The 23,312-nt window shown below is 41.7% G+C and overlaps 1 protein-coding gene across 1 annotated transcript in view; it reads left to right on the top strand.

Moving 5' to 3' along the window:
* The window catches only part of EPHA4 (EPH receptor A4), a 148,449-nt gene that overhangs the window by 119,957 nt on the left and 5,180 nt on the right, over window positions 1-23,312 (top strand). The window contains exons 9-17 of the mRNA XM_006266068.4: window positions 4,829-4,887; window positions 5,634-5,747; window positions 5,962-6,147; window positions 10,367-10,428; window positions 10,954-11,163; window positions 14,787-14,936; window positions 17,840-18,033; window positions 21,491-21,646; window positions 21,935-22,795. Coding sequence (XP_006266130.1) covers window positions 4,829-4,887; window positions 5,634-5,747; window positions 5,962-6,147; window positions 10,367-10,428; window positions 10,954-11,163; window positions 14,787-14,936; window positions 17,840-18,033; window positions 21,491-21,646; window positions 21,935-22,049 — 1,246 coding nt within the window. The 3' untranslated portion in view covers window positions 22,050-22,795. The remainder of the gene's footprint in view (window positions 1-4,828; window positions 4,888-5,633; window positions 5,748-5,961; window positions 6,148-10,366; window positions 10,429-10,953; window positions 11,164-14,786; window positions 14,937-17,839; window positions 18,034-21,490; window positions 21,647-21,934; window positions 22,796-23,312) is intronic.

Raw genomic sequence — 23,312 nt, 5'->3', positions numbered from 1 at the left:
TTTAGAATATCTTCTCCTGAACAAGAGGCTGTATGGTAATGCTTTATTTAACTGAAGGCATTCTATACATGCTCAGTAATAGTGGTGCTGACTTGTCCCAGTTTGCCAAAGATCACTTCCTGCTGTGCTCTTATAGATGCCAGGCCAAATGTTTTGCTGATGTGGATCCTACGTAGGTCCCATTGATTTGCAGAAGTTGGGGAATTAACAGTGGGCTTAGTTCAGTTCACACTAGCATGGCTCACCCCTGAGGAACTAAAAAAACTGCTTAAATTGTTGCTTGCATTCAGGGTGCATTTTCTGTAGTTTGAAGTGATTTGATTTTAATTCACTTTAACCAGTAAAAAAAAAAGTTCCCAGACATTTATGCCATATGTCATCCTTGGTGCCTGAACACAATTCCCACTGATGTTATTCAGAGCTATCCTGGATCAAGGACAGTGGTTGGCTCTTAATACAGCTTGAATTTCCACCCCCCTCCCTCTCCATTTTATTTATTTAGCATACAGTGCACACAAGAACCCACGTTTAAAAAAAAAAAAAAAAGTTTCAGAGGCAAGCACTCAAAAGTTAGGGGATGCTACAATGGCGGGAATAAGACATACTTTGCCACCAGATTTTGGCTGACAGCAAATAGTGAGATTAGGGAATCCAAGGCTCTGGAACGGAGTGTTTATAGTGGCCACACATCATTCTTCTCATCCTCCTCTTTTTGCCCTATCCCCTATGCCCAACTTGTCCCTGTCCTATTTTTCCCCTACATTGGCTCCTTATTCTACTCCAGGGGTGGGTAAGATATTGCCCATGGGCCAAATACAGCCTACCAGGCTGTTCTATCAGGCTTGCAGGGCCCCCCAAAATTTAGAAAATTAATATTTATCTGCTTGTCAAAGATGACAAGGCACCAGTGGCAATAAGACCAAAGGGGAGCCAGTGGCAGGACCCAGCAGCCACAGCAGCAAGCCCCTCCAGGCCCTGCCCCACTCCCAGCCCCCCAACCAGAAGCCTCTGCATTGTAGAGGCTTCTGGCGTGGGACCTTGGGGATGTTCCCCGCCTCCCTTTGCCTGAGAGGGAAATTCAGCTAAGAACTGGGGGGGGGGGGCAGTGAAGCAGGGGAGGACCGCAGGTGATTGCCCCAGTCCTCAGGACTGGGCCAGGTCCTGTAATGTAGTAATGTAGCTGGGAAACACATGGTGCCAAAGCAGCTGGTGGGCAAGGGGTGGGTGGGGAGGAACAATGGTGGTGGGCAGGAAAGTGCGAAAATGATGGTGGCAGGCGGGGGGGCAAGTGGCAGTGAGCGGGAGTGTAGTGATAGCTGGGTGGGAGCGCAGGGCAGCACTGGTATGCAAGGGCTAGGGTTGGCAGGGGCCCAGAGCAGGGTGGCAGAAGTGCAGGGCTGGCAGGGACTCTATGGAGCTGGGGTGGGCTGCACCAGCAGGGAGAGGGGGGAGCTGGCCTGGCTCTATAGAGCCCCCTCCAGCCCAGGCCCTGTGCTCCTGCCACTCTGCTTTGGGCCCTGCCGGCCTTGGCCCCCGCACACCATTGCAAACCCCGCACTCCCACCCAGCCTTCTCTTCTCTCTGCAAGTTTGTGTACACACAATCAAGCCCTTATCTTTCTCTAAAAGTGTGAAGTTTCAAGAAGTTAAATGAATAAAGGATATCAAACAACAAAAATGCACTTTTTGTAGAAAACAATGATTAAATCAAAGCTTTCTGAACAGTGATTTAAATTCATGATTTAAACCATGATTTCAATCAATTTGATTTAAATCAAATCCACCCTGTTCAGTGTTGTCTCAATCATCTCCCCTGAAATTTGTCTCGGTCTCCCTGCCCTGTGAGTCTGTCTCCACACAACTGCTCCTCCCCCCTGTCCCACTGCCCTCCTATTTCTCCCTGTTGCTTCCAGTCCCATTCCCTTTGCTGAGCCAGATCTGGTAGGAACCCTTGAAAATTTTCCTGCAGACTTCAGTAGGTTCAAGCAAACTGAGATTTGATCAACAACAAACCTCAGCTTTGGGGAGATTTTTACCTTGCCACTATTCCTGGGCCTGTACTTCCTATGTAGCTAATGAGCCAAAGAAAACCTGTCAAAGTCCTTCTTCACAGATTTTTTTTTGTATAAACTTTGTTCAGATTCACACACACAACTGAACTCATATGCTTTTTTTTTATTAAAGTCATAAATTGTAAGTTATGTGTACATGCATAAAAATAAAACTTAATATACAGTAGAATTTATCATATTAATAATCCTGTAGCATGTAGTAAACTGAAACATTCAGTATTGTTCTTGCAATCAAATATGGGTACAAATGCTGACATTCAGGTGTCTAATTCAGTTGTACATGAAAGCCAGTCACTTAGACATCTGTGCTAGCATTTCCATCCAAATTTACTTGTGATGAAACCCCCCCTCACTGCCCAGTTGGGTCTCATTTTAAAATTTGGCCTTTGAATTGCAAAAGTCTCTTTTTTAAAAGCAAAAGAGTTCTATCTTCCTAAATCAAGGGTGGGCAAAATGTGGCCTGTGGGCCAGATGTCTCGGCCCCACCAAGCCCATTTGCAGGGACCAACCTGAGCCATGGTGCATGTGGCCAGTCCTGCCACCCTCAGGCACACAGTGGGGCTGGGGCAGCACAGTGGCTGGACTCCATTTCCTGGCATCTCTGAGAGTGGCACTCCTTTCCGGCTGCCGTTGTTAGTATCCCTACTGCTGCTGGTCCTGGTCCCATTGCCTGAGCACCCTGGCCTGTCCATGTTGCACCCACTGCCATGGATACTGGACAGAATGGATGGGTGGGATCTCCATGGAGACTGGCCTGGGATTCGTGCAGACTGGGTACGTTCAGCCAGGTGAATGGGATGTGGCCACGAGTGGGCAGGGAGCGACATCCAAGAGCAGGCCTGGTGGGACCAGGCCTGGGATGTTGGGGTGGTGACAGCACATGGCCAGGGCATGGAGCGGAACCATGATCTGCCCGCGTGTCTCTGCAACAGACACTGGTTCTGTGGGCAAGGATGTACCAGGAGTGGGTTATGGCTCTGCCCTGGGCCCAAGCCCCATGCTTTCACTGCCTCAAGATCCTGGCCTGGCCCCCAGCCACAGATCCTGCTCTCCAATGCTGCTGCACACCCACCTATGGCCCCATCCCATCTACCTGGCCAAACACACCCTGCCTGTGGAGGCCTTGAGCCAGTCTCCATGGAGACTCTGGGCCAGGAACACCAGGCCCCAGGGCAGAACCAGTTAGAGCGTTGTGGTCAACTTTGCTGAATGGGTGGGGTGGGGTGAGGGAGTGTGCGCTGACCCAGCCTGCAACAGCTCAGCAGAACTCCCTAAGTGGCCCTCTAGCCCAAGTAATTGTCCATCCCTGTCTTAAATCCAGAGATGCAAATTTGCAGGGCTTTTGATTCCAGTTGTGTTGGTCTAAGGACATAGGCAGGCAAGGTTCTCACGGTTCTTTGGATAGATGTGATATCTTATATTAGACCAGCTGAGTAGTTGGAACAAATTTCTTTGCAAGCTTTTGGGCACAAGTACCCTTCTTCAGGCATAGGGAAACTCTGTTGTTGTTCTGAGATCTCCAAGGAATGAAAGAAGCTAAAAGTGTGACAGAAGGTCAGTGAGAAAGTAAATTGGTGGAAATAAGGAAAACAATGGGTAGAGAAGGGATGGATGAGGGGGAAAAATGAGTGAAGGAAAGCTAAAGGTAAGCAAGGGAGACTCAAAGTAAATAGTTGGAAATTAGAAAAGCGAAGGGGGGAATGTAAATGGCAAGTTCAGGCATGTACCTGGTGAATCGGATGTGAATTTGTTTTTTGTTTCCCTTTATACCTTTGGAGATGACATTAACACTAGGGGTGCACCAATAAAAGATTTTTTTGAGCTGACCAATGGCTGATTACTAACAAGCCATATTGGTTGATACTGATCCAATTGCTGATATGCAGCCTGACAGCTTGGAGAGCAGCGTCCAGCTGATAAGCCTGTTAGGGGGATGAGATGGGGAAGAGGGAAGGGGAGGGGGTGGGGGGGCGATTGAGGCCCCCATGGTGAGGGAAGGAGTGGGGCTGGGCTGCAGCAGGGGCAGGTGCTGCACAGCCTGGGCGGTGGGGCAGGACATGGGATAGAGCCACGAGCAGCTCATCCAGGGCTTGCGGGTGGGGATGAGGGGAGGTTTCCACCACTGTACACATCCCTGGGGAGGCATGGGGGGAGGGGGGGCACATGCCCCCTGGATTTGTGTGCGAGGCAAGGGCAGTCTGTTGCTGTGGGCTGGGGCCAGCAGCAGCGGTGCCGGGAGGGAGGGATTCAGGGGGGTGGCTACGGTGAATTTTGAGGTGGCTATAGCCCCCCTCCCAGCCCCACTACCTCCCTAACCATGAGGACCTCGATCTGCCCCCCTGACCCCTTTCCCCCAACAGACTTACTGGCTGGACACTGCTCCCCAAGCTGCCTGGCTCCATTCCTGGCCCTGTCAGGGTGTGGCTGCGCACATGCACACAGCATTTATTGATGACGTTATTGGTCATATCAGCCAAAAAAGCTGATTGCCGATGATGTCAATTTTCCTTTTATCAGTGCCGATATGATATGGACCGATGTATCGGTGCACCTCTAATTAACACCTAAACCAGCATAAGGAATAGAGCTTCCTGCAGTTTGGTAGGCATAAGTTCGGTCTTCAGCTGTTGCAAGAGAAACAGAAAATGTGAGTCCTGGCAGGTACAATAATTCAAGTCTCGGCAGGTCACGAGGACTGAGATCCTATCCGAGTAAGATATTCTTTTTGAATTGCAATGCTCTTTTTCATTCCAACAGACGCAGTAAGTACAGTAAAGCTAAGCAAGAGGCAGATGAGGAGAAACATCTGAATCAAGGTAAAAGGCAGTGGTGCTTGGGGTTTTTTTATTTGGTTCACAAAGCATGTTCTATGCTTAGAAAATAAGGCATGACATTCTTGAGATGAATATTTTTGTTTTCCTTTTTGCTTTCCTTCACCAGAACTAAGCATCTTAGTAGCAGACAAATATGTTTGGCTAGAAACATTCAAAAACATTCACTTGTGGGATTTTGAGGGAATTTTTCTAGAATCACCCTTTTTTCTGCATTATTCTTTCCCAGTGAAAGGTTTTCATGACTTCTGTTTCTGGGTGATATTGACTAGCCATAATTTTCCCCACAACACACTTAACAGATACTTCTGGCTGGATCAGAGAAGGTGCTTCAGAGGAAATGCATACCTTCGTGAAGACTGAATATGCTGTTGCTTCCATCATACAGAGTGTGGGGCAGGCTCAGAAGTCTGACCCCAAAATAGTAGTTTGGTGCATATTATTCTCTTGGTCCCCGAGCTGCAGCTAGCTAGTAGTACTGATAGTAATTAGTGCAGTTCATTCACTGGCAGATGCCTGATTTTTTTGCAGTATGTAGGAAATAAAATGTTTTTTCATAAAAAATCCCATTGGGAAATCTCTTTCTCTTTCTTCAGTCATTCCTAGCTTATGGTGATTTTTTTTTTTACACTTTCCTTGCTGTTGGATACCATTAAGACATCGTTCTCATATGTTCTGTGCTCAGCAGCATGTAGATCAGTGACTTCAAATAAAACATTTTTGCCTTGCAGGTGTTAGAACATATGTGGATCCTTTCACATATGAGGATCCAAACCAAGCTGTGCGGGAATTTGCCAAAGAAATTGATGCCTCCTGTATAAAGATTGAAAAAGTCATAGGTGTGGGTAAGTTTCAGGACATCTGCATTTCTGTAGTAAATCTGGTTTTATAACACATAGCTTTATTGCTGTTTAGGTGCCCTGGGATCTAATTATCCTTAGCTTAACAACTCCTTAAAATAAATTGGCTTGTTCAGAAGAGCACTGACAATTTACATCTTGGCAACAGTCTCACATGTATCAGTGATTCATAGCTAAGTGTTTGGTCTTTTCGCTGCAGGTGAATTTGGTGAGGTATGCAGTGGACGTCTCAAAGTGCCAGGAAAAAGAGAGATCTGTGTTGCTATCAAGACTCTAAAAGCTGGCTACACTGATAAACAAAGGAGGGACTTCCTGAGTGAGGCCAGCATCATGGGACAGTTTGACCACCCCAACATCATCCACTTGGAAGGTGTTGTTACCAAATGTGAGTAGTCTGTTTCTATGACAAGGCCAATTTGGAAGTCATTGGGAAACTAAATCTGTATAGGTTTTTCCCTGTGAAATGACAGATGGAGCAGATCCACTGATAGCTAATAGGAGGAAATCGGTGCAGGACAAGTCATTAATCTTCTTGTCAGCTATAAATGGGTTTATGGTTTCAACTGATACCCTATCTCCAGGCAGCTTGTGCGAGATTTTATTGGGAGAATTAATACCGCAGGGCTTTCCCTTTTGTGCTATGCCAGGCGGGCATCTTTCAAATCTTTGCTAGATTGGGCTGATTGTAACAGGATAGGCAAAAGCAGATGGTTAGCAAAGCATTTTAAATACTTCTTCAAAACAAAACAATGCTACAGTGTTGTATGTTTGAAGTACAAGGCACAGATGTATGGCTCAAGCCTTTGAAATAGTCTTTATTTTAGTATGCGACTGCTTATATGCTCTCTGATTTATGGGTGTGATAGCTCTGCTTCCATTTACAGTAACACCTGGTCGATCATTTTTTTTCAAAAGTCTATTCGTATTCATGGAGCCCATGAACTCTGATAGAATATGACAGAGCTCAACAGATGCCAAAACACACCTGTGAGACTTTTGTAGGTCCGACTTTGTAAAGGGCCACTGAGATACTGTAGCAGAGGCAGTTGCTGTTTAACATGGCCACTCTACGAAGGTATTGGCTATCAAATCTGCTGAACATGCTGAAGGCTGCTATCCCTAAAGGATCCTGTACATGTAGGGTGTTTGTTTCCTGTGTGGCACAGCTAGCCAGGTGAACTCCTGCATCCCTTGTTGTTAATAGGAGTGATTTGCGCATCTAATCTACTGTTCATCAGTAAAGAATACATGAACTCCAGATATTGCAGTAATATGGCTGATAAAGGAGCCCATAATATAACGAGCTCACATTAGAAACGAGTAAAAGTCATTTAAAAAAACAGTAGCAATAAGAGAATAAAATTTCTGTCTTTTCAAAAGTAAAAATGGCAGTAACCCACCCAGTCCTGTCAGGCTGTTCGTGGGAGATGGATCTCTAGTTCTTCCATTTGTGCCTTTGAAAAATCTCCCCCATTATGTTCTTACATTTTCTCCTGCATGGCTTTGCTGAGATAGTTAGTATAAAATGTCACTGTTTGCTTTTATTTAAAAGGTAAGCTTCACTAGAGGAAAAAATATCTTCATACTGTTATTACCTGTGGCTTACCAGGCATCCCTAAGTCCCTTAGTTCTTTTATTAAAAGATAATATTCTTTTTAAATATTTTTGCAGGTCTGTTTCCTTCAGAGTGTGTTTGCTATAGACAGTGATTTTCGCAGCACCTCTGTAACAGAAAGAGGAAACGGGGATCTTTGTATTAAAATCCCACCGAGGCCCTAAAACCCTGCGCTATTACAGCTGTAACAGTTATAAATGACTGTATCCATTTGCATAATGCAGTTGTCACTGAATTCAAATGATTTAAAATTTTTACCAAGGAGGTGGTAGCCTAACCCAGGGGCCTTGCTCCCAGTAGGCAGCACTTCTGCTCCAAGCCAGCCTGGATGTTTTAGAGCTGCTGCTGCTGCTGCGGCTTGGTAAACAGGGCTACTTAAGAAGACATTCGTCTCAATTTCTCCTGCAGGTTTTCTGAACACTGTGATAAATGAATGCATTTAATAAATGGAAAATTAAAATGCAAGATAAATTATGGAGTTGGAGTGGGAAAGGGGGGGCTGTGAGGAGAGAGGTGGAAAGTATGAATACATTAGTGGCTGCTAGTTGAGTACTTTAATAATTGACTAGATGATGGCAACTTGTCCTTCCACCCCCTCCCCCACTGTGAGCTTCTGTTTTCCCCTCTGGCTTCCCTGCTACTCAAGAAGTACCTGAGTAATGAAATTATGTGTTAATGCACTGAAAGAGAGTCTCCCTTCCTTTTAGGTTGACACAGAGTCTTTTGATTGTGGAAGGTTAATTAAAACTCATTTAGACATATTTGTTCTGTCAGAGGACTTCAGTCACAGTTGCAAAGGGTAAATGAAATGGGAAAATATGCAGATTGGGTTAGAGTGGTTTTCATTCTTTCTGATGAGTACTAGGATAGGTGATTTATCCAATGCAGAAGGTGAGGGAGAGTGATGTTTTATCTCAGCCCTTTCCTTTAAGGATGCAAATATTCGTTCAAAGCCTTTAAATACACAGACACACAATTGTTTGTTTGTTCAAAACCCACCCTTTGTTCATGCAAATTGGATACATGATATCTGGCTACCTGATTTTCATTTCCTACCCATGCTAGTTTGCATGTGCAAATGTGCTCAGGATCAAAACAAACGTGTTTTGGCATTGCTTGAAATGGCTGGAGATATAGGAATGGCATAAAGCCCACAGAGGCTTGATGGAGGCTTGCTGAACCTAAAACCAAAATACATGAGATACACAATTCACAGTCTATTCATGTTCTTTAGCATATTGTTTTCTAATCAGAAAAGGGTTATTCCTGTAACGTGAACCTCCAACAGAATCACAAGGGGAGGCAGCCTGGTGAGTGAAAAATGCGCTAACGTAGAAATAATTGTGGGAGATTTTCAGAGCCAAAATATTTCACAGAAGGGCAGTTTTCATAGCCAATTGTCCTGAGAAGATCCTGCTGGTGAATAGAGCAAGCAAAAGTTGAACGTTTTTGATAGCTAAACTCTATCTTCATATTGAAAGCATCTGCAGCTTAGGTCACAGATCTGTTGAACCTCCTTCCTCTTGTAAAATTCCCTTATTCCAAGCTGCTTTTGTTAGTATAAATACAAAAGCAAATGTTCTCTGGGATTGGACACCCCCCTTCCCCCCCCCCCCCCCCCCGGCTCTATTTGTTAGAACAGAGTTGGGAATAATGATCCTTGATTTCTGTGCCTGACTGCCACTAGCTGTAGCCAAAGGATCTGTGTCTGGTCAGGACCTAAACACCTTCAAGTTGTTTTCATCCAGCTGGGGCTAAGAGTTCTCATCTCCCTGTAGAATGCATACAGCATCTCCCAAGCTGGGCTTTGTTATTTGACTCTTGGCAAATCGCTTAACTTTTGTACTCCTCACATGGCCCATCTTTAAAATGGGACAATAAATTTTTATCATGATTAGTCCTTTAAATGGCTGATGTTACTCGCATGCTTAAAGTATAGCACATGCGTAAATATTAACAAGATCAGTGCTTTGTCAAATAGGTAAAGATAATATCGCACAATAAATATGTATATTTATCATCATCATGAGGCACACTAGTGACTAGAAAAACAGTTCAGGAAAATAAAACAGTACTTCTCTACTTCTCCAGACTTATCTGAAGTTCGTTTTCAGCAGGCACGTCAACATGTGCACTTTAATGTGCAGTAGCCTATTTTACTGCACATTGAAGTGTCGTGTAAAATACCATGCAATTACATGAATGAGCAGTAAAATAGGCTACTGTGCATTAAGCGTCACTTAAAAGATGTGCACTTTTGAATGCTCATTATTGTAGTACCTCACATTGGAGTTACTAAATTGAACGGGCATTAGGAAAGTACATTGATGCATGTGTACATGCACCCAATGTGGAAAGTCGGGTGTCACTTCTGCATTCAACCCTGTGTGTGATGCAGGTCATTGAATCATTTATCCTGTGGTTTATTTTATGAGGCATATGGATAAGACTAATTTACAAATAGTGAGACATACAGAATATGGATACCAACTAGGCAAAGTCAAAGGGAAAGATTTTTTGCTTATTTTATTAATCTTGCTTGAATCAAGCTGTATTTGAATAACTTGTAACCACTGACAACTCTCCGCCCCTAGAAGCATTGAGTTTTCAGAAGAAGGAAAAGGAAGTGCATAGTCTAGCAAACAATTAATTATCCTAAATATTTTTCAAGTATGAACAGATCTGTCTGGGTCCCCCATTGCTTTCTTATTTAATGAGCAATGATTTGGTCATATATTCCCTGGAGACTTCTGGCCCCTTCAGTTAAAGATCTTATCAACAAGTTCCTGAAAGGGTTAATTTTCCAGATGGAGCTCTTAAATATTTCTTTTCCAGCTCCCCACAGCTAAGGCATAAGCTCAGTGCTTTTAAAATTAAATTAAATTGTGCAAGACAGGTGTCTTGGCAGTAAAATCATGTGCAACCCATTTTTATCTCATTAACATTGGTGTTCATCAAGGAATTGTGTTTTTCTTTTTGCAAATTCTAGGTAAACCGGTAATGATCATAACTGAGTACATGGAAAATGGCTCCTTGGATGCCTTCCTCAGGGTATGTGTGACTACTTTATAAAAAACCCAAAAAGGTTTTACATGAGGAAAATGCTTTCTGATTCTCTTTTTTGGTAGAGGGATACAGGAGATATATTTGAAACTCAAGGATGTGCGTATATGAGAGATGCTTCCTGATTATTTTTTTTCTATTACTGTCAGTAGCTGGTGGAGGAATACAGAGGAGGTGTAACATTTAAAATAGTAGGGTCTTAAATAATCCATGTTTAATGGGGAACCATTTTGATTTATTTCATTTTTGAAAACTTTGCAGTGCTGTAGATTCATTAAAACTGGATACAGATACATTCTATACATCATAGAAAACTGACAGAACCTCTAGGTTTGGATTTTGCTAGTGAATTATAGACCCAAGTCAGAAGACTAAGGAAATAGCATTCCATTTAATCGTAGTCAAGATGGGGATCTAGAGGTGTGTTCTTTGCCAGTTTTAGCTGTGGCAATAATGTAGCTTTTAACTTAATACTATGAAATTCCTCCCCCCCCCCCCTTCCTTCATCTGCAGAAGAACGATGGCAGATTTACAGTAATCCAGTTGGTAGGGATGCTACGTGGCATTGGCTCTGGAATGAAGTATCTGTCTGACATGAGTTATGTGCATCGGGATCTAGCTGCCCGAAATATACTAGTCAACAGCAACTTGGTTTGCAAAGTATCTGATTTTGGCATGTCTCGTGTCCTGGAAGATGATCCTGAAGCAGCTTATACCACACGGGTAAGGCAGAAAAGATTCTGGAGTTATACTTTCCTGCTAATAAGGATTTGGGGGTCTTTGTTTTAAATAATATCAGGCGTGCATGAAAGTCTTGTCAATTCCATTGGTTTCAAAGCACCTACATCAGTCTCCCTCACTGAGGATCTGTCCCATTGTATTGGTTAGGTGCCAGCAGCATACTAGAAGTTGGTGACAGGTGTTTGAGGCCAGGCGTTAATATTTTGATGCTTCATTCTGCAGGCAGTTGTGTAATCGGTCAGTTTTATACAGGTTAATAATCCCATTGAATTCTGTGGTAAAGTTGAAGGGGTTTTTTTGTTTGTTTGTTTGTTTTAAAGCAAAGAATAAACTGTGCAAAAAATGCAGCTGTCTTAAAACTATTTGTAAATTTGACCTTCGTAGTTTCATAGTTGGTAGGGTCAGAAGGGACCTGAGCAGATCATCAAGTCCGACCCCCATTAAAATAGATTGATTTTTGCATTGTTCCTTTTAATTTGACACTTCTAACAACATTTAAAAAGACAACCTACCATTCTGAAAAGTTTTACAGCACCGCTAAAGTTAGTCGTAAAGTCCAGGCTCTACTTTAGCCCTTTCAGTTGCTAATCAAATATCTAAATTGTCCCAAGTTCTGTACCAGTAAGAAAATCTATTCTCCCTTTCCTGTCAGACACTTTCACACCCAGTTAACACCGTTTGCACACTTTGTAAACAAGAACAGCTTAAAGCATAATTAGAGCAGAACACAGGCCCATCTTTAACTTGTTTTCCCATAACAAGTGTTTCAAGTGTATAAAGCTTTGCTACATTCCTGAGTACTGCAAGAATCATAATCAATTGAATTCACTGAACAATTTTGTTTAGAAAAAATGTTGAGGGCCAAATTCCCAAACTGGCAGTGGTGGTTAATGTCATCATCCTCCCTTTTTCCAGCTCAAAGGTTTAAACTTTTACCCAGGATTTGGGAGACCTGTCTTCAAGTTTTCCATATGATTAACGGAGTTTTGAACCCACTTACTAGTTCTGAGAAGAATACCAGATTATTGGTTTCTGCAATAGAGTGCTTTCAGTCTGTATTTGTATGAAGTCAGTAGATGAGATTAAGTGGAACAGGAACAAGACCCCACGTCTCCTATCCCCTGCATGAGTATCATAGCCATTTGGATACTTAATTCCTCTGGCAGTTTTGTAAATCTAACCCTTCTTTTCCTATGCTTTAATTTACAAGTGACCCAAAACAAAGTAAGGGAAGGGAATGTTTTATGTCAAATGAGATTACATTTTCCAGTGTAAACAAGAATAAACAAAAACAAATTGAATTAGGGTCAATCCAAAGCTAAATTATTTTTCATTTTTTTCAGTTTAGCTGCCAAACCAAAATCAGTTCCTTGCAGTGTCTTACTCTGTAGTATTACTCAGATGGGGAAAAATAATGTGTGCTTCCATGCTTGCTAACACCAAGCCTTGAATGCCTAGAGGGCCTTTTGCAGCCCCTAGAATGGATTTTATTCTGATTGTGATTTAAAAACTTACCAACATGTGCGACACTTAAACAATTTATGTCCTAGGTGCCTGATCAGTTACAAAGACCGTTTACTCTGTGGAGATTTTCTGATTATTACTAATAGTATTTGAATTAATATATAATCATAATAAGTAAGGAACAGGTTTTAGCAATGTACTGTTACTAATTTTCCTATTCCAGTTTAGCATGCTGCATGTTATAATGATGCAGATATCACAGTTCACAAAGCAATTCTGACCATTACCAATACCTTTGTAATTAACATGCACTAAAAAAAATGTTAGTGTGTTTCTGAAGCCTTTTTATTGCTTATTGTTTTGTTTTTAAATATCTGCCATTTTCCATCTGTTCTCTCCAGTGCCAGGATTGTTTGCAGTGCTCATTTTTTGCTGTTTAATCCCTATACTCATCTTTTAATGAATTCAGAGTTCATTATAGGGAAGGATAAACTTATGTAGTATTAAATGCTGGCCAACACTGGTATTTCCCACTAATAAGGGTAGTGATGGAGAGAAGCTGAATCTCCAGCCTGGAAAGCTGTATTCAAGCAAATGCAAGTTTAGACAAATATATAAGCGTAGAATGGAAATCGTTGAACAGCATCACTTTGACTGTAGTGAGTGCAAATATAGTACTATGTTTTTTCTCCAAGTAAGCTGGAACAAATCAATGTAATTTGCATTACAGTACAGTATCTTCATTTGGTGTCAGTAATGAAGTAACAGGAAAAAAAAATGGATGAGCTCCACTGTACTTAGCAGCTAAAAACATTGAATTTATTGACAATTTTTAAAATAAGTATATATAAATCATGTCCATACATCCAACAAGAAGAATGAAATTTGCTCATGGTTAGAGTTGGTAAAGAGCATTATTAAAGTAATTTTCTTGTTTTCAACAAAATTTGCATTCTTTTCCCTACCAGTATTCTAAATCAAGCATCGTATAGCATAGGATGACAAAGAGATACGTTAAAACATATGCACATTCACACAGGACCTGATCGAAAGCACAGTGATGTCAATGGAAAGACTCCCATTGACTTCAAAAAACTCTGCAATGGGCTGCCATTAATCACTTGACAGCTGTACAAAGGACAGTAGACTAGACCTACAAAGACGAGATACACAGTTAGGAGCAGAAAATGTGTCCAAAAACTGCAAAGACAAAAATGCAACAAAAATAACTTATGGAAAAAATACACCTTTGACTTTAAGTAATTCCCCAGACGGAATAGTGAGGAACCAAAAGCTCAATTAAAAACACCTTGTACATTAGCATAAACAAAAGGAGAAATCTTTGGCCTGGGATCACTCAACCAAGGCAAAATCGGATAAACAGGATGGAATTGAGCTCCTTTTTAAAACATTACCAAACTCCACTAGCCCAGTTCAGATGCCCAACTGCTTTTATTTGTGGAAGGGTTGTTTTTTTTTTCTTTAGTGTAATAAAAAAGCTATTCTCTCTAACTGGTATCAGAAGTGTTGTAACCAGAGACTGTACTTAGTCCTCCTACATTGACCAGAGGAGCCTGAGGGCTGATTTATCCTTTCACCTATGGGTCATGTATGAACTGGGATGTCATCCATGGCAAAAATATCATAATATTTCATAAAGCTGCTTAGCTTGTTCTTTTTTTTTTCCTCAGAATAAAGAAAAAAATATTTATATCCCTGTTTTCCTGAAAGTGAACAAACGGGGCAGACAAGCAAAGCAAGAAAAAAAATGAATCCTGCAATAACAGCGTGTACATATTTGTTTTGTATACATATTCTATCACCTAAACCTTTTATAAACTCCTTGTTTTTCCCATTCTTCAGTGTAGGCCTTCTGTTAGAGGCCTGATAAAAATACATTTAACAATTTACTGGTTCCCATTCCTGTGACTAAAGAAAACAGATGGATGGTATTGCCTCCTATTTGGATTTGACAGTTTTATGGCAAAAATGAGAGAATAAATTACTTTTTAAGAATAAATTTGGAATCATCTCTCCAGCTCCATCTTGCCATTTTAAACCTAATATTAGAGCGCAATGACATCCTCATAAAATGTAGGTCCAGTGATTTCCTGACTTCTGTTTTCTTTTATTTTTCACAGGGTGGCAAGATTCCCATCAGGTGGACTGCACCAGAAGCAATTGCCTACCGTAAATTTACATCAGCTAGTGATGTGTGGAGCTATGGCATTGTAATGTGGGAAGTGATGTCATATGGAGAAAGACCTTACTGGGATATGTCCAATCAAGATGTGAGTTGCTTTCTGGCGGCTTTTCTTCTTCTACTTTTCTCTTAATATTTTGTTTACTTTCTCAGTGTGAGAATAAAACACTAGGCCTAAGTTTTGCAAAAGAGTTGGCATGTGTGGACCCCTATTGTTCACGTGTATCCTTTTCCAGAATGAGACCCTTATACAATTTTGTCTATATTTGATCAGGTCATTGCTTCATCAAGTCTGGTATTCTGTATCTAAAAGTGACCTTTGGTTGATCTATTGGTTCATCTACCACAAGTTTGTGAATTGCAAATGTATTAGATTTTGGATTTAAGTGACAGACTCTTCTCTGAAATTGTGATAGACTGTCTTCCAGAAAACACAATAATGGCAAATCAAGAGAGGTTCTATACCAGGAAAGCACAAAAGCGTGTTTCAAAACCCCCTTAAAAGATAATGGGACTGCAGCACATATTTCAAGTTAAACACATGGGTGATGGTTTTCCTGAAAAAACATGTATATTATATGCATCCATTTTCTTTTATACCTTCTGCAGTTTGCTGTAATTTTTAGAAATATGTAGGAAAGTGAAAAATGAAGGGGATTAGAATACATTCAAATTCAAATTTAAAAGATTACAGCTATTAAGTTGAAAAGAAAGGGAAAGACAAATTTTCATATTTATATTAAACCCCGAAGAAAAAAACGCGAGAATTTAATATAGCCTCTAATTAGGAGCTAAACATTTTTGTTTGGATATATAGTTTTTAAAAAATACATAAAACTATATACAAGATACCATGGTGCCTGTCAGTCAAACCATCCTCTTGGCACTAGAATAGCTGCCCCTGGAGGACATTGAAAAGGAGCTTCACGAAATGACCATTCTTAAATTATGCAAGTCCCATTTAATTATACCATCTGGACTACTTTGGCATATTCCAAGAGGGAGTATACACAATGACTATTATTTCAGGAGAGTTTTAATAATATTGCTAATAAGGGCTTGTGCTAACAGGATTTTTGTTGATTTAAAAAAAGTAATATCCCTGGTGAAAATGAGACATAGACTGGTTGTAATGTTTTTTCCCAAGGGATTTTTAGAAGATAAAAGAACAAGAAAAAGATAACTTGACTATTTGGTCACTGGAGTAGTTAAGTCACTTTATTAGTCATCCACTTTCTTACTCAGAGCTGAATATTTTCAAAGAGCATCTGCATGTAGATGTCATCTAACTGAAAAATGAGGCTTTCATTTTAATTTTCTTCTGATATAGAACTGCTCCTCTGGCATCCAGCCTTGCTCTCCTGTGTCAACAGGAAGTCAAGGATTTTCAAGAAAATAAAGCGCCAGATGCACCTCAGAAATGTTCTGTTTTCTTTAGTAATGATAGGTAATTCAGGCTAATACAGAAGTGAGTTTTCAGATGCCATCTTTGTCCTCTGGGTTAGTTGAGATTAAGAAGAAGTACACAGAGTAAATGAGCCTATGATGCGCTTATGGTACTGTTTGGAAAATTTAATCGGATCCTAAAGGAAGAAATATTGCAAATACATTTTTGCAAAATACACAGATAATTACAGAGGTGTGGAAGAACAATGCAGAAGTGAGGGTTGGATTGACGTGTACTTTTTCACTGAAATATATTACTTAAGGTGCTCTAAAATATTTTAAGTGAATTTCATGTTTGTGAATAATGCTAGATTAGCAGCTACAGCCAGTTTTCTTCTTGGTTCACTGAATGAGCAAGCCTCTTTACACTGTCCTCCCAATGCATCTTAGCCATTGTTTTGGAGAGACAAAAGTGAGGGCTGCAGCATAATTTAGTCTCTGCAACTCTTTATCTTTATAAGTAGGCAACTGTTGATCCTCTGGATCATGTTGTACATGTAAGAGGTCTAATTAGGTGCCTGCTGAATCTGCTTGTACAGAGTCCTACAACCATCACATCAAGGCCTTCAACATGTACACCTAAGCACATACACTTAAACACCTAAGCACAAGCACATAAACACCTATGGAGGAGTGGAGGCTCCCCAAGATATACCACCCCCACTTTAGACCATGGAGACAGAATCCAAAGGCCAGAATTAGTTCAGATGTTTAATGCCTTGATAGTGTACCCACAAGGCAGTGGGGGCTAGGTTTTTGAAGTGCCCAGTAAGTAGTGTTGGGCATGCCCCTACAGTTACTCTGAATGCAGGTCTTCAGTAACAAGGGTGCATATTTTTACCAGCTGTGATCAGTCAAAGGCTTGTGATACAAGTATCTGCTCACTAAACTAGCTCAGGAGAAAGCACAGGGTGTAGCTGGAGGGGTGGGGTGCTAGACAAACTTATCCACAAACTTTGAGAGCTTGAAGAGTAAAGGTATTGAGAACTCTAGCTAGGCATTTGCTTCAAGGTATAGTTCTCACAGCTGACAGAAATTCCCTCAGGGGAAATTAACATATTTGATCCTTGTAATGGTGCTGCTTCTCACATCTATCCAACATGGGCAGCAGATTAACTCAGGGTCACGCTGTTTTCTCTTTCTCATATGATGCATCCTGATGTGTATTGTCTTTTAGTGGCTCATCAGTATGCTGTATCTTTGAAAATATGCATGCTTTGGAAGTTGTACCAAATGCAGTTGTATCAAATGTTGTTATATATTTATCCCCTCTCACAAGATTCAAATGCATGAGATAGTCTTACCTTCATAATTAAGCTTCAGTCCCCATACACGCATATCTCCAGATGTGCTCATCCATTTCTTTTAAATCTTTATCTCAAAAGAAAATATCAGTAGTAGCCCCATCAACAGTTTGAGCATGAGCATATTTTTTAACAGTGTCTTCTTTAACTATAGATTTGTTTCCATGCGTAGGATATTCAGCTAGCATACCTTTACAATCTACGATGAGCTTTAACTTCTCTTTAATGATGCTGTTCATAGGTTATTAAAGCTATTGAAGAAGGGTATCGACTGCCACCCCCAATGGATTGCCCCATCGCTCTCCATCAGCTGATGCTGGACTGTTGGCAGAAGGAACGTAGTGACAGGCCTAAATTTGGACAGATCGTCAACATGCTGGACAAACTCATCCGCAACCCCAACAGCTTGAAGAGGACAGGCGCAGAGAGCTCCAGGTCAGCCGTGCTTTTCTAACAGTGATATACGAGGGAATATATTGAAGGTGACAGGCAAGCTGTAACTCACCTAAACTTCTATGATCAGGTTAAGGCATGCTTCACAGCTCTTGCCAGACTGCACAACTTTTTTTTATCCAGTGGAAGATTGTTTCCCATTGAGGTTGCACTGACATTCCAGTTGACTGTACTATGGGGTCCAGATCCCCCTGGCTTTGTAAAAATAAAATACTGAATAAGTAAAGAAATTGCTTTATTCCATCAGCTCTGAACAGTTCTCTAACATAAATTGAAGTCCAGCGTTGATGCGATCAAGTGCTGTTTTCTTGAGAAAACAAGGCATGCAGTGTCTTTTCCTTTTTTTTTTCTTTTTCCCCTGATGAAAAAAGCTTGGAAAGGTCTGTCCCAGTGTAGTGGAACTAACAGGAATAATGTGGTTTGTAGCAGGAAAGTATACAAGTTTTATAAACCCTAGATTGGGATAGAATTTGCAAAAGCATTACAGTATAACAGCTAAAGCCTTGTGGGCACAAAAAGGTGTGGATTAATTTTTATGTATATTTGCATTTAATTTATTGATAGCCAGTTTCATATCTACACTGATCCTATGTTACATTTTGTTTTGGTATATTTTTAGCAAGGTCTAGCTGGCATTCAAGGAGAAGACAGAGTGGGAAGGAGATTTCAGCATTTTGGAAGAGATCTTTTTGAGAGGGCCAGATCCCTAAGCTAGCGTAAATTGGTGGAACTGTTAGTCAATGTAGTTTCAGCAGTATTCCCCAGCAGAGGGTCTCATCCTTTATTTTTGAGTATATTTGTATTCTTTTATAGCAAAGTGGGTTTGCTTGCTGTAAGAGGGGCTTAGAAGAAGAAGAAAATTAAAAGACTCATAGGAAAAATATTTTTTAAATTATGATATGGTCCCTCAACAGAAAGGAAATTACAAAAATATCCACTCTGATGCTTAGAATGAGTCTCCTTGAACCAATGAAGCAGTAACAGAGGCCAGACCATTCCTGATTCAGCCTCTGACAGATCAGCATCATAGAAAAAGCTGTTTTTCACTTTTAAATGAGAGGATCCCTTGGTGACTATTGCTTACCATTTACATTACCAAAGACAGGTTATTAGCCCTCCGAGGCCACTATCACCACACTTCTTCCAGATTGCCCTAATTGCAACTATAGCCTGGCAAGTGTATCCACCTCTGTGGGTTAAATAATTTAAGGAGAGAGTCATAATACCAACCGTTTAATCTCCTTCAACTTGATTTGATTCAAGCTCACAGATAATCATGTATAGTTAATAACATTTAGGCTAGGAACAGACATTCAAAAAGCCAGAGCCTGAATTGTTTCAGTCTTTGCAGGTTAGACTAACCTGTAAAGATTGAACTGATTTGCAAGTGCACAGATATTCACATTTATTTCTGGAAATGCAGGCACATACCTGCAGTGGCTCAGGCTAGAAGCTGGGGGCGCTAGAGCAGCCCTCCCTTCCCTTTGCAGCAACTGCAAGGCTGGAGGGAAGCTGACATGGGGGCGTGGCCAGGCCCCTGGCAGGGGCTAAGTATGATTGTGGAGGGGTTTAAACCTCCACCCTGGCCTGTAGGGACCCCAGCCAGGCTATGCCTGGAGGCGTAGGGAGAAGAGCCCTTGTCAGGCTTGTCCCCAAGACCAGACATTGGCTGGGGCAGCACCTCAGGCAAAGTGGGGCAGGGGGGTAGGGATTAAACTCCCCTGTCTCTGGGCAGGCATGGGACTCCAGTTGGGGTCTGCCCAGTTTTCCCTCCTGATCTTGCTCAGGTGGCATGGGAACCTGACCAGAGCCGGCCAGCATGGCCCTGCTGTCCACCCACGGCTGGGGCTGCAGGGCTGAGCCCAGCCGGCTTGCAAGTGCTGCTGAGGGTGGAGGCAGAGGTGCCAACCCGGGCTGGGCCACTGGGCCTGGCCCTTCCCAGTGGGCTGCAGCTCGGGTTGGGACTGTGGTGGCTGCACAACTCCTCGTGCCAGGCTGGGAGGGGCTGCCATGGAGCCCCCGCCAGCTGGGAAGCGCCCTTCCCAGCCCACTAGGACTGTGTAACAGCTCAGCCTAGCAGCACTGGTGGGGGCTGGCTGGGGAGCAGGCTTCCCGGGTAAGCTCAGGGGCTCCAGTGGGCCCCAAGCCCAACAGTGGCTGCCGTGCCCCCTGCCCTGCACAGCACCCTGGGCTGCGGGCACACAAGCAGCTGTGGGCTGGCCAAGCTTGGTGGGGTGGGGTTTGACCCACATGAGTTAAATCTGATACTACATTCAACCAGGTTTATCTTAAACCAGTTTCAGCCATTCCTTCTCTGCATCACTAGTCCCATATGTAGATTTCTTTTCCACAGAGCATGAAATCCAAACAAAAATGAGTACGTTTTTATGTATCGAGAATTACAATATATAATTACTATTACTTGCTTCATGAAAAGGGGCTCTGCCTAGACTGCTATATAATATGATAAAAGTGGTATCAGCCACTACTGACATGAACTCAGCCTTCTTGGACAATGCATAACAGCATGGCATTGCACTTGCTTTTCATACTGTGCAGTCTAAAATCAATACTAAAATGTTTATGTATATGGTAGTAATTTACAGTGGCCTGATGAAAAACATTGCAATTTACAAAATACCTAAAATAATAAACAAGCTATTAATAAGTGTTCTGAATTACTTTAAATGATTATTCCAAAATCTCTGCAAGGGAAAATGAGAAACACATTCCACAGTGCAAACAAAGATAAAGCTGCCATTATTCCCACCAATCTTGGCGCACGTGCTGGTCAGGAATGGATTGATTAAAGAGAGGATTAACTTCCCGCTGTCCTGAGTTTGTTTGAATGCACTGAGCCTGCTTGCAAGCCTGGCTAGAAACATGCTTGTCTGAATTCTCCCTGAGTTTTGAACTCCTGTCCAGTCTGTCAGGTTGTGAGTTTACAGGCCCTAAGCTTATACTTCAGTAGTATTTCTATAGTTGCTGAGCTGAGGTCTGACATATGCAGGTTTGGCAAATGCTTGAATTGCTGTCTGTAGGTTACAGACACAGTAGACTGAACATGCTGTAGCATTAAGGGGTCTTTTTCAGATCACATTGTAATAGAAGGGTTTTGCATGAACTTCGTTGTATCTGGAACTCAAATTAGAAACAGCACACTGGTGTGAGTCCTAGTTAAAAGTAACACTAGATACATAGGGTCAGATTCACTCTGAAATAAATTGGCCCATTATCTTATAAGTTTGCTAAATTTTCTGTCATTGATTCCATTTTGTAGTGCATGATCTTTGATATTTACAAGTCCCATTCAACTCCTTATCTGATTTGATTGGATAGTCTGTTTTGCTAGTCACTGAGCCTAATCAGTGTGGAGCCTGAACCCTGTTTTGTTACCCAACTAATGCTTGTTATCTGTCCCTGCATTTTCTGTTCCTAGGCCCAACACTGCTCTTTTGGATCCAAGTTCTCCAGAATTCTCAGCTGTCGTTTCTGTTGGTGATTGGCTCCAAGCCATTAAAATGGAGCGATACAAGGATAATTTCACAGCTGCTGGCTATACCACCCTAGAGGCTGTGGTGCATATGAACCAGGAGTAAGTACTCAGTGATAGAACAAAAAATGGTAAATCTGGATTTAATTGGCCTCTTTTGCTTTGTGCTGCATATCATTATGCTCATTAAAACAATGGAATTCCTTTCATTTGGATGGAGTATAACTTTAAAATGCCTCCACAGTGCTTTCAGTTATTTAATTAAACATTTCTATACAGCTGCCTTGCTTTTTGCAGTATTATTTGTGGTTGACTTCAATATTTTTCACTGGCTCAGCATTTGATACGGAGTTCTCAGCCCCCTGCTTCTTCTCTTCTTGTTTTGCACAGTGACCTAGCAAGAATTGGGATTACTGCTATTGCGCATCAGAACAAGCTTTTGAACAGCGTCCAAGCAATGCGGACCCAAATGCAACAGATGCACGGCAGAATGGTTCCCGTCTGAGCCAGTACTGAATAAACTCAAACTCTTGAAATTAGTTTACCTCATCCATGCACTTTAATTGAAGAACTGCACTTTTTTTACTTCGTCTCCTCGCCAGTTGAAATAAGGAACTGCAGTGTTGCTTGATGTACAGATTTGCCGGAACTCTGGGGGGGAGCCTATGGAAATGACAAGCTGTCATTTTAAACCAGACCTGGAACAAATTGTTTCTTGGAACATACTTCTCTGTTGTTCAACGATATGTAAAATACATGTATCTATATAAATATAACATCACATTCAAGTTTTGATGCTGTGTTTGCTGCCAGATACTGTGCTTAGATAAAATTAACTCTTTCCTCAATGACCCTTAGGATTACAACAGTAGTATTTTATTTGTGGGCTGTACCACAGTTGTGCATCTTTTACTGGAATGAAGAATCTGTCCCAGGATGTTTTCTGCAGATTCAGTGTTTTACCCATACCATGCAGAAACCTAAGTGAGAGTATCATTTGGCTGATCAGTGCCTCTCAGTCAGTGACTTACCCGTGTATGGGCTGATTCAGGAAACAGCCCACCTCGTGGATTACTGGGCAGAACTGGACTTCTGGAGGGATTGGTTTTGGCTGTTGTTGTGCCATACTGTATCCTACCCTATAAGTCTTTTGTGACCAACTTGCTGACAGTCAGCTGTGACAATCTTGGCTGTGGAACTTTCAGGCTTTTTCCCCTTCCAAGGAGCAATCACTTTTGTCACATTGAAAAGGTCAGTGAAAGGACAGCCTCCATTGTACTTGCGGCATTTTTATTTTCTTAAACAACAGTCTTTTGACTTATTCATTCTGTGGAAAAATGCTTTAATCTGTATTATGTATGATTGTGGTTCCCACCTGCTTTAGATAAATTGATACTAGTTTCCCAGACTAACAATTCAGTTATTCCCACTCTTTTGCATGTATTCATAACTAACGATGAAAGGCCTCCTCCAAAGCTCAAGTTTAATGGATGAGTAACATTTTTGACTTTGCATTAATGATGAGGAGCTAAAGAAGCAGGCCGGTATTGATGGGAAACCACTGATACTGGTTTTCCATCCTTCTGGAAATCAATACAGCCCAGCTGAGGTGAAAGCAATTGTAACAACCACTTTGGTCTTCTTTTACATAGAAGCTCAGTTTTAGTTGTCATATTGATGGTATTATTTGATAGGAAATGGAACAAAGCAGAATTATGCATCCATAGTTTTTTCCTTGCTTTTGTACCAGTGTGCTGCATGCAGCAGA

The sequence above is a fragment of the Alligator mississippiensis genome, chromosome 7 (assembly GCF_030867095.1).
Source record: "Alligator mississippiensis isolate rAllMis1 chromosome 7, rAllMis1, whole genome shotgun sequence".
Taxonomy (NCBI): domain Eukaryota; kingdom Metazoa; phylum Chordata; order Crocodylia; family Alligatoridae; genus Alligator; species Alligator mississippiensis.
Note: the sequence above shows the minus strand (reverse complement) of the source record. Positions and strands in the feature narration are given on the sequence as shown.